We start from the raw sequence: 10,889 nt of genomic DNA on the forward strand, positions 1-10,889 counted from the left end.
CAAAAGCAACGCTGCGTAATAAAATACTCCCCTTTCTGTTTGTTCTCCCACACAACCTCATTTCCCTAAAATAAATATTTATGCACCCAGCACACAATGGGATATGGCTATACAGTAGCCTTATAAATTTAAAAGCCTCTGAACATCGCATTTTGTGTTTTGTTATGGTGAACTGCAGGGAAACAATATATTCAACATATATATGGGTATGGAAGGGAGGGAGTGAGGAAGCTTAAACACAAATATAATTAGTGTTTCTTATGGTTTAATCCTGACTCGGGATGAAATGAGGGCGACCGTCCCGGGGTCAGTCTGAGTCTCAGCTCCCTCCTGGGGGATGCCCAGACTTCAGGGCTTCAGGGCTCTGTCTCCTCCCCGTTTTGGGGATGTGAAGTGGGGGTGAAGCAGGAGGAGAGGGGCTGGGGATGCTGGCTCTCTGGGGCCCCGCACCGACCCCGCTCCCCCCCCTGGCCTTACTCGATATCTTTGGGATTCGGATCTGCTCGCTGCTGCTGCCGTCGCCCCCGTCGCTGAAGGGCTTGATCTCTATGATGTAGTCCTCGTCGAAGGGCAGGGAGAGCTCCACCGAGGTTTTGTTGGTTTCTATCACGGATGTGCTGCTCTGCCTGTTCCACCGGTACAGAACCTGCACGACAGGGGGAGAGAAAAGGAGGCAGAAAGGGCAGAGGCTCAGACACGGAGGGCGATGCTGATGAGCAGCATCAAACACAGCCCCGGTACCTGCTGAAGCCCCTGGGTGAAATCTTTAGCTTGGTCAAGCTAAAATAAATCCCAAGGCTTGTTTATAAAGCTCAGAAACTTCTGAGGAGGATTCCTCAGGAAACTGAGTTGGGGTATTTGAGGCAGTGCCACAAACACCTCCCCAGAACAAACGGCTTTTTTGAATGACCTGCTAAGATCTGGGAATTCTACTCATTTAGATCATAAATCATGACATAAAATATAAGATTTCCAGGAAAAAAAGAAGAAAAATTGGCAATGTTTTGCTGTGATTCAGGAAAGAAATCAATCTGGCTGTGCTGTCTTAACGGTAAGTTAAAAGAGGACTTTTTGGAAGCCCACTAGATGGAGTTTGCTCCTTCAGGCTGGCGAGTCCCTCACACCCTCTTTCAACTGACGTCTTAATTTGCATTTCAAACCTACAACACTGAAAAGTTGATCCAAATTGCTGAGCTTCATCTGAGGTTTTGACTAAAACCCCTGAGGAATGACTTATTTTTGATAATCCGATGCCGTGCACCAGAGATACTTAAAAGCTGGTGCAGAAACCGAGGAGCTGGCACCAGCTGGTGAAGCTGCCGCCGGTGGGTCAGGGTTTGAAGGAGACCTGAAGCACGTCCAGGTCCTTCGTCGTTCCAAGCGCCGGTGGAAGATGTTTGCACAACTCAACCCTCAAGGCAGCGGCTGGCGGTTGCGCACCGATGTCTTCTCTGGGCCAAATTAAACCCTCGTGTGAAGCGATAGAGCTGAATTCTTCCCAAGATTTCTCTCTAGTTAAATTACACCCTATTAAAACTGCTACTAATGAGGATTCTCTTTTCTTCTCCTTTTGGCTTTGCTTTCCGAAGAAAATGGGAGCTATTAAAAAAGCATTTTATTTATCTGCAATTAAGGGGGCAACTCGTGCCTTTGGAAGGTTTCCACCAAAGGCAGGAGAGCAGTCCTGTGGGTGGGAGCTTCAGGGGAGGTGCTGAGGAGCAGGGGAAGGTCCATGAGACCCACACGGGGGCTCGCTGGGGCCAGGGCAAGTAGCCAGCACAACGTGCTCGCTCTCCACAGGTAAAGCCTCTGATTCTGGAGGAATGCTCCAGTTTTAACCCAGAAAACCACACAAACACCATGGAAAACCCCTCGTCCGGCCTGACTGTACACCCCAAGTTGATGCTGGATTCATGGAAGTATTCCCTAAGCCCAAAACCAGAACCCAGGGAGGGCTGAAGCTCGGTGAGGACTGAGCACAGGCCCAGGGGGTGGCGAGGGGGGGCTGGTGTCCCCCCCTTCCTGTGCTGACAAAACACTCACCTTGTAGCCTCTCACTTCTGACTCGTTGTCCAGCGCCTTCACTTGGTCCCAGTTCAGTATGATCTTGGAGTCGGATGAATTCCATATGATGTTCCCGGGGGGCTGGCTCGGCGCTAGACCCAAATACACACAGCACTGTAGTACCCAAGGAGCACCCAATCCCCGTTGGATCCCTCCCGGTGCCAACGTGGCTCCCACCACCAGAGCAGAGTGTGCCCAGAGCCCTAGCGCTCCGCAAAGCTAACGAGATGTTTCCCTGATCTGTGTCCTCAAGGTCACAGGAGGTGTGACATGACACAGTGCTCTAAATGAAAAAAGGATCCAGGCAGTTGCTCAACATGCCCGAGATCAGAGGAAAAAAAGCCCTCTTGAACGATGAGATAAATATTTAATTTTCCTGCCCAGCTCTGATTCAGTTTTGCATGCTCTGCTTACTTAACACGGGGAAGAGCCTCACAAAAGGGAAAAAAACAGGCTGGTAGGTCTTCCCTGCACAAAAACCTGGCAAAGGGAAGTCTGACAGACTCCAGAAAGCTTGGAAACAAGAGAGGGGGATGCTCTCGAGGCAGGTTCCCAACCCTCCCAGAACGACCCCCCAAGTCCTCCCAAACACTCACGTGGCTTCTTGGTGGTGACGTTGACGGGGGCACTGGAGGGGCCGGTGCCGGCCGTGTTGTAGGCCCTGACTGCCAAGTGGTAGAGCGCGTTGCCCCTCAGGTTGGTGACTTTGGTGGACGTCTGATTGCCGACCGTTCGAATCCTTTTCGCGTTTTCCTCCTTCTCGTCGTGTCGCCAGCACCGGACCTGAGAAGCAGAGCAGGTACGTGGTCACCTCCAGCACCTCAGTGGCCGACCATGTGTATCTCCCCATCTCCTCCACACTGAGTACTGAATGGACACCACGTTGCATTCCCGTACCTCATATCCCTGTATCCTGCCTTTGTGCTGGTTCTCCCGTGGGGGAGCCCAAGAAACTTCAACATCTGAGGCGGAGAGACTTCTGGCCAAAACGGTGCTCGGGGCTCTCGTTGGCTCTGGGTAGAGGTGTTAGAAATAAAATGAAGAGTTTTCCATTTCATGTTCAATTAGTCCCAAACTTCAAGGGATTTGTTTTTTTCCATTGCAGGAGAAAAGTGTCACAGAATCATAGAATCACAGAATGGTTTGCGTTGAAAGGGACCTTAAAGATCACCAGGTCCCAACCCCCTGCCCTGGGCAGGGACACCTCCCACCAGCCCAGGTTGCTCCAAGCCCCCTCCAACCTGGCCTTGAAAACAAACCCAACTTCCCCATTTTAAAAGGATGGCCTGTCACAGCCCGTGCCAGGCGGCACCGCTCCTCTGCCTAAGAAATAATAAGATGTCATTACTAAACCCAACCCAGGATACCGTGTGCTGTAATTAGGACAAGAGGGAACATTTTCTGATCAGCGGACATTAATTCATACTAAATCTCAGCGGAATTCTTTGCAGATTACATATTACTTTTCCATTAATATCAAAAGATTTCATTACGATTAATGTTATTTTAATGACTATCAAAAGAATTAATCACGGCTCGCCATTTATTATAAATCAGAGCAAGGATTAGGTATCAAAGGATATGTCAAGGTGGATACCAAACCCTTTCAGACCCGGTCAGCCCTCCCCAGTCCAGTGGTGGGGAGGAGGGAAGCCATGGGGTGGGCTCCCGACTCTACCTTCCTCTGCCGAGTAGACGACGGTCACGGGGCTGAAGGACCCCTCCCCCTTGTTGTTGTACACCCCAACTTTGACCTCGTAGGGGGAGAAGGGCGGCAAGGTCTCGTTGCGGAAGACGTATCTGGCAGCATCTGGGGAGGCCACGACAGTCTGCATCCAGCTGACGGTGCCGAAGGGGCGGAAGGCCACCACGTACCCAAAGCCACCTCCGTTCTGCAGCTCCTCGGGCACAGTCTGTCGGAGGGAAAACCCAAGAGAAAGGGCACTTTCAGCAATGGCATGAGTTTATCTCTCCATCTGCATCTCTTGGCTATTGCTCTTGGTCCTTCTAAAGCTACGTATGGTCCTAAACAGAGCACTAGGGGAGGTGGCTGGAGTCCTGCTCCACATCTAACCTGAATTCATCCCACCTCGTCTGTGCCAGAGCCTTGTTGCTCCACCAGCAACGTGTAGCCAGGGGAGAAACCATCATCTCCAGAAGACACTTCGCCTAGGACTTACTTCATCTCCTTAGGTGCCCACCTTCCTTCACTAACTCGTCAGGGAGCCTCCGGTAAGGATGTGAGTTATTTCAGAGGCTGAGGTTTGGTGGGGTGAACCAAGGACATGGTTCTTGCTTTCCCAATACTCATGAAACTGCTCCCACATCTTTGGATTTGCATGTGAAGCCCTGAAGAAGACATCCTGGCAATGGTCCCTTGCTGGCCCAGTGCTACAAAGCGACCCAGAGCAGGTCAGGCAACTATCCACAGCCCATACGACATGACCTATCTATGACAGAATCGTGGAATCATCTGGGTTGGAAGGGACCTTTAAGATCATCAAGTCCAACCATCAATCCAACACTGTCAAAACCACCACTAACCCCTACCCCTAATTTGTCACAAATGTGATGGAGAAGGGCAGGTAAGGGCCACGTAACAGCCAGAAGAAACAACCTGTCACCTCCAGGTCACTTCTGGACATGCTGACACTTCCTACACTCAGAGTTTCAGCCCTCTAAAAGCTCCATCAAAACCCAAAACTTCAACATGTTAAACCAATCTGTAATTAACGGGCCCCTCTCCCACAGCTGCTCGTGGTGCTCAAGCACGTGCAGGGGTTACTTTTGGTGAACCCTTCTTCCTCTGTATTGTAAGGCTCAAAAAATGCATCAGACCATAAAGAAAAGGCCTCTGTACATTTAAAAGAGTAAAGTGCCTGTTCCATCAAAATACAAATTATAGTTTGTGCAAATTACGACTCAAAGTCACGGCTGATGTTCTTGCCATGTGTGTTCTTGAAACATATTGCAGTATCTTTAGGAGACACAGCGTAGCTAATTAGTCCAATGGAGGAGGAAATTCAGCACATTGAGCTGTGCAGTAAGGACAAAAACCCATTTATAGTTTTTTAATAACCTTAAAAATATCTCTGGCGATTCATTCTGCCAGCTTGGTCAGAAATAGTGCTAAGTGGAAGTGTTAGCATGTCTAGTGAAGTTCATTATTGGGAAAAATATGCCAGCTGCATCGCATCATAACATGAAAATACAAGCAGACAAATGACTAAAGTTCTAACCCCGGCTGCTGTAAGGAATATTAAACATTTTTCATCTCTTGCTGGCTTTCATTAGCAGGAAGGGAAGCCAGTGTGCACGGCGTTGGGCTAACTCTTATCTATTTGCTGCCGTATAACCCGGTGTGGGGGTGAGGGATGGAGTTTGGGAACCAGCCACAGTTCTCAGCCAGGTCAGGACGTGCCATCCCGGCCTCACGGACTCTGCTCCATCCCCCAGGTGATCCCTGCCCATCCACGTTTCGCTGTATCCCTAGGGAGGTGCTGAGCAGGGGGGAGCTGAGCTCATCTGGAAGCAGCGATGCACAGCCCAGTCCCCTGCACAGGACATCTCTGCTGGCTTCCTTGCACAGGGCCTGGGTTGGGAGAGGGGTTTAGCTCAATTTTAACAGCTTTAATTTTAATAAAATTTTTTTATCACGCAATTTTGGCTTTTTTTTACCACCAACTGAAATCTACAGAAGCTTCCCTGAGGTCTGGGGGGGAAAGGGCGCATCTAGATGAGGACCTTATTGATTTTCCTCTTGGTTTGGACCCCACTTACCTCCCAAGTAATGACCAGCTCGGACTTGCTCCCTCCGCCACCGCTGACGTTAGCCGGGGTCACCTCGGGAACTGCCAAAAAAAAATGATAAAAACATTCAGAAGATGCACGTGGTGACTCTGAAAGCAGAAAAGCACATTGAAATGGAACAGACCTGCCCAGCAACAGGACTCTGCTGGCCTTCCCCTGCTGCCTTCCAGAAACACTATTAGGAAATGAGTAATTTGCCACGGCAAATAGCACATTAAAAGTATGTCAATAATAGTATATTAAAAGTATGTCAATTAACTTGTGTATTCAGTCGCTAATTGTTTAGTTTAAACATTTATCTTCCATAAAAAAGACTTCTATTGATGTTTGTATTTCATATTCTGTTCTAAATTCGTATTCTGGGGTAAAACAGAACAGAGGAGCCACCTACCAGGGGCTTCCTATAACCAAGGCGTGTAGCCCTGCAGCCACCACGCTGAGCCAAATGCTGCTGGGACCCCTTTCTGCCACATCAGAAGACAGGGACAGCATCAAGGAGCATCAAAGCTCTCCAGGTTTGTAGCTTGTGCTGGAGTCTCTGCACACAGGACCTGCTGGAGATCATCATGAAGCTGTGCCTGCAACAGCCTGAAGACACGGCGTGGTTCCAGGAGGCAGTGGTGTGTTTGGGAGAGGGCTGCAGAAGACCTTCAGTAAGCCCACGAGATGATCCAATCCCTAGGGCAGCCCAGGGTGGTTTCTCCACGGCTCATGGCCCACAGGGACAAAGTCCAAGTTAGTTGGAGAAACACAGAAGGTCCCAGCATCAAGGGTCTGATGACTCTCCAGCTGTGAAGATTACACTCCTGCTCTCAAGGTGCTGTGGTTGGTGCTCCAGAGTTTCCATCACACTGATCACAGGAACCCAGAGGGACTGCTCTCAGAGTTCATCTCTCTCATCAAGGAATACCGGGCAATATTTTCCAAAAATCCTGCCCAAATACCTTTCCTTTTTTTTTTTTGGAAATCATTGCTTTCTGCAGGAAAAGGGCATGAAGTTTTCCTACACATCCAGGAGTCATGGAGTGAGCAAAAGAGCCCATCAGGAGCTCCACAACTTCCCCTGCCTGGTCTGTGCACACAAATAAGATACCATGGAGGAGGAGAGCAATGGTCTCCTCAGCTTCCTCCAGTGCCAGGTGTTCGTTAGTGCTGATGAGCATTTATTCAGCCAGATTGAACCCAGCTGCCCACCACTACTTACGAGCTTCTTCAGTCCTCCTCTTCTCTGAAGGCCTGCTGGGTTCTCCAATCCCAATCAGGTTGGCAGCCACTACTCGAAATTCATACTCGACCCACGGGTTCAGACCCACCACCGTCGCTGTGAAGGTCCTGCCATCGATGATCTCTGGAACTGGGAGACAGCTACAGGTCAGGAATTCAGTGAAACCCACTAAAAAGTACTAAAGATTGCTCAGGAAAGGTGACAGACATCCAACAGCCTGAGAAGTAAGGGATTAACATGAACACAAAGTGAGTGAGGATTGGTAAACCTTTCCTCATTTTTCTAACATTCTCTTAACTGCAAAATAGTAAATGATGTGGCAAGAAAACATCGTGCTTTTAGCACAGAAATTCCTGCTATTAAAGAGCTTCCCCTAAATTGTCACTTTTTGAAAACAAAGTGTCAAGACAACAGGTTTAAAGGGTTTTTATTTTTCTGTTCCTAAAACACAGTGTTCCCTCTATTTAATGGTTACTGGAACAAAATTAACCTCTGACGGAATGAGCAATTACATCATGGGATTTTTCCCTCTATCAAGAAAATAATTCTACTTAAAGATAGGCCAGATGACACGGCCTGTCCTGGAGGGATGTCTTTATAGACCACAATTACTGTTGTATATCTCCAGCGCGGCAACAAAAGATAGGAATTCATTCTGTTTGCCCTTAAACATTCATGAGAAAAATGGATGAGTAATAGCACTGACTGGACCCTGAATCTTTGGGTTGCCAAACTTGAAACTAGTTAATAAGACAAGTGTTCTGCAGACGGTGAAATTACTTTTCATAGAATGGTTTGGGTTGGAAGGGACCTTAAAGCCCCCCCAGTGCCACCCCCTGCCCTGGGCAGGGACACTTCCCACCAGCCCAGGTTGCTCCAAGCCCCCTCCAACCTGCCCTTGAACCCCTCCAGGGATGGGGCAGCCACAGCTTCTCTGGGCAACCTGGGCCAGGCTCTCACCACCCTCACACCAAAGAGGTTCTTCCCCACATCTCATCTCCATCTCCCCTCTTTCAGTGTCAAACCCTTCCCCCTCCTCCTATGGCTTCCCTCCCTCATCAAGAGCCCCCCCCATCTCTCCTGGAGCCCCCTTTTCCCTTCAGGGTGCAGAGTTTCTCCACTGGACCCATGTGTGGGTCCTGAAGGAGGTGTTCTCCATTGGTGGAGCTCTTTGTGGACCAGGCGATGGACCTACCTGTGCTCACTGCCTGCCATCCCACCGAGAAGGGGGTCCTTGCTTGTACGACGTACATTGTAATGGGGCTGTGGTTGTCTGCTCCTGGCCTCCAGGACAGCTGGGCGGTGGTGTCGGTGATTTCATCTATCGTTACAGCTTCTGGGGGGCCTGGGGGACCTGTTGGAAGGATTACAGACAGGAGAAGGGGTGCTTGGAGCTTTGCAGTGGCTCAAGGAAGGAGCATTCTGGTTGTCTTCTGCTCAGAACACAGAGGAGCCCCTGCAGAGGAGGGAAGCTGGGGTTTAGGAGCTCTCCTTGCCTCGATGAGACTGGGAAGCACTGGGGGACAGACACATGGATCTCAGCTTCACCTGCAGCCCTCAGCTGCCTCCAGGTGAGCAGCAGCACCGTGGCAACCCTGGGTCCCATGGAGCAAGGGACTTGGGATCAGCTCTGCCATCCCACCTCAGCACTGGTCTATGCACAAGGAGGATTTTTAGCTGTAGATGGGATGCACCCAAAGGTGGTGAAGAACGAAGGACCTGCCTGTAATTAGCACCGTGAAAAGTCTCTCCCCAAAAGCAAACTCTCTCACAATTCACTCTGTGGACTAAAAATGATTCTCGTATGATATTCAGAGAGCTGGACACGTTTAAATATCTAAAATACCCCCAAACCTTCCAATATCCTGTCTTGAAAATGAAAGGTTCAGCAGGTTCTAGCCAGATTTAATTTCTCAGAAATTAAAACTTTAAATTGTTTTGCTGGGGGGGAGCAGGCACGCAGCCCCCTGGAGGGGGGGCTCAGCTCCTTTGGTCCCCACCACAAGTTACACCAGAGAAATGGAATTTCATTGGATCCATCACAAATTACTCCTCCTGCTTGACAGAGGCCGAAACAAACTGTTTTCACGTCATGTCTTGGGATAACCATGGTTATTCCCAGCATTTCAGAACATAGTTCTTTTGCAGGGTGCAGGCAAAACACACTCCTTCGCAGGGAAAAATTATCAGTTAATGATTTAACAAATCTTTTTGGGCTGCTGACAGACACGTGCTTGTGTTCTGGTGGCCTGAGAAAAATCCCATCCTGCAGCAGCTGGGCTGATCCCTGTGTGCTGACACCAGGGGTTACTTCTCTATGCCCTTGTCTGATACTCCCTGACATAAAAAAAAATTGATTTTTATGCTAGTATTTAAGCTCTTATTATTTTGGCGTGACTCCCATATTTAAAAAAAAAAAAAAAAACTCCTCAGAATTATTCCGCAGGCTGCATTTATGCACCAACTGTTCACCTCTCCCTCCAGCCTCCCAGCCCAGGGATGCTTCCCAATTTTCATGCAGTGGGTGAGATGGTACAGCCCACAGCGGTGGGACCGTGGGGCTGGAGCTGTCCCCATTGACCTTTTCGGGGAGTGATAAGATCAGCTGACGATTTGCCACCATCAAGGGTCATTTTCTTGGGAGAATTTCATGTTCCTCCTGGCTGTTTACAGAGCCAGCGCTGAGGAAATTACCTAACCCCGGTGCCCATCAGCAGGCTGTTTTGAAATGCTTGCGTGAAAAGAAAAAAAAACATTCATCTGAAATCGTGCTGCAGAGAAAAAACCCCAGAGAAACGGGGAGGAACCTCCTGGGGAGGAGAAGAGCAGCCCCACTGCCTCCAGCCCCCAGCCCTTTGTACAGCACGGGGCTGAGAGCATCGGTGCTCATGGTCCTATGGGGAAATGTGGTGAAAAGCATAACGATATTAGGAGGATAACAGAAATGCCCAGCTACAGACAAGGGCACGCTCCTCAGTGGGAGTTCAGGGGCCAATCTCACACATTTTACTCTGGCACAGCTATGATAAAGGGAATTTCCTACTTCTTTTTCATGCTCTCCTCCTCTCACCGAGCCTCCTGAGGACTTATGTTACAAGGAGGATGTGCAAACTCTGGTTTTGCTGGGGTCCCCGAGAACTGAGGGTGGCAGGTACCAAAGTCTGCGTTCCTCAAAGCTAGCGAGCAGAAAAATACATGTTATATTTATTGTAAGGATCCAGACTCAGGTTAACTAATTGAGTCTCTGTTAAAGTCCTACCTACAGGTCACCTGTGTATGGTAATGAATAGATCTTGAAATACCAGTGAAGCTACTAAATCGTGCTCATTCTAGACAAGGAACAATATTGCCGGGCAGAAATGCAGCGAATAAGCTGGACAGTGATTTTGCTGCTCAGTTCATCAAATAAAGGAGTTCAGTGGGTGAAGGTTCTGCATTCAGGACATGAACATGCAGGAGTGTGTTTATCTGTGCTGTGTGCCCATTGTACCAGTCCATAGGTACAGAATCACACAGAATCACACAATCTTCTAGGTTGGAAGGGACCTCAAAGATCATCTTGTCCAACCGTCAACCCAACTGACAAAAATAGACACCTGCACAACAACCAAGAAGCATCACCATCACTAAACCAGACCTCCCAGCACTACATCAACCTGTCTTTTGAACACCTCCAGGGATGGTGCCTCAACCACCTCCCTGGGCAGCCCATTCCAATGGCTGAGAACCCTTTCAGTGAAAAAATTTTTCCTAATATCCAGCCTGAACCTCCCCTGGCGCAACTTGAGGC

The 10,889-nt window shown here is 49.1% G+C and overlaps 1 protein-coding gene across 1 annotated transcript in view; it reads right to left on the minus strand.

Moving 5' to 3' along the window:
* Window positions 1-10,889, minus strand: part of CNTN4 (contactin 4) — a 373,607-nt gene that overhangs the window by 12,930 nt on the left and 349,788 nt on the right. The window contains exons 16-23 of the mRNA XM_014946726.1: window positions 8,295-8,453; window positions 7,079-7,228; window positions 5,845-5,915; window positions 3,743-3,977; window positions 2,962-3,077; window positions 2,661-2,847; window positions 2,044-2,156; window positions 478-646 (exon numbers count right to left, since the gene is read on the minus strand). Coding sequence (XP_014802212.1) covers window positions 478-646; window positions 2,044-2,156; window positions 2,661-2,847; window positions 2,962-3,077; window positions 3,743-3,977; window positions 5,845-5,915; window positions 7,079-7,228; window positions 8,295-8,453 — 1,200 coding nt within the window. The remainder of the gene's footprint in view (window positions 1-477; window positions 647-2,043; window positions 2,157-2,660; window positions 2,848-2,961; window positions 3,078-3,742; window positions 3,978-5,844; window positions 5,916-7,078; window positions 7,229-8,294; window positions 8,454-10,889) is intronic.

The sequence above is a fragment of the Calidris pugnax genome, unplaced genomic scaffold, assembly GCF_001431845.1.
Source record: "Calidris pugnax isolate Ruff unplaced genomic scaffold, ASM143184v1 scaffold81, whole genome shotgun sequence".
NCBI lineage: Eukaryota > Metazoa > Chordata > Aves > Charadriiformes > Scolopacidae > Calidris > Calidris pugnax.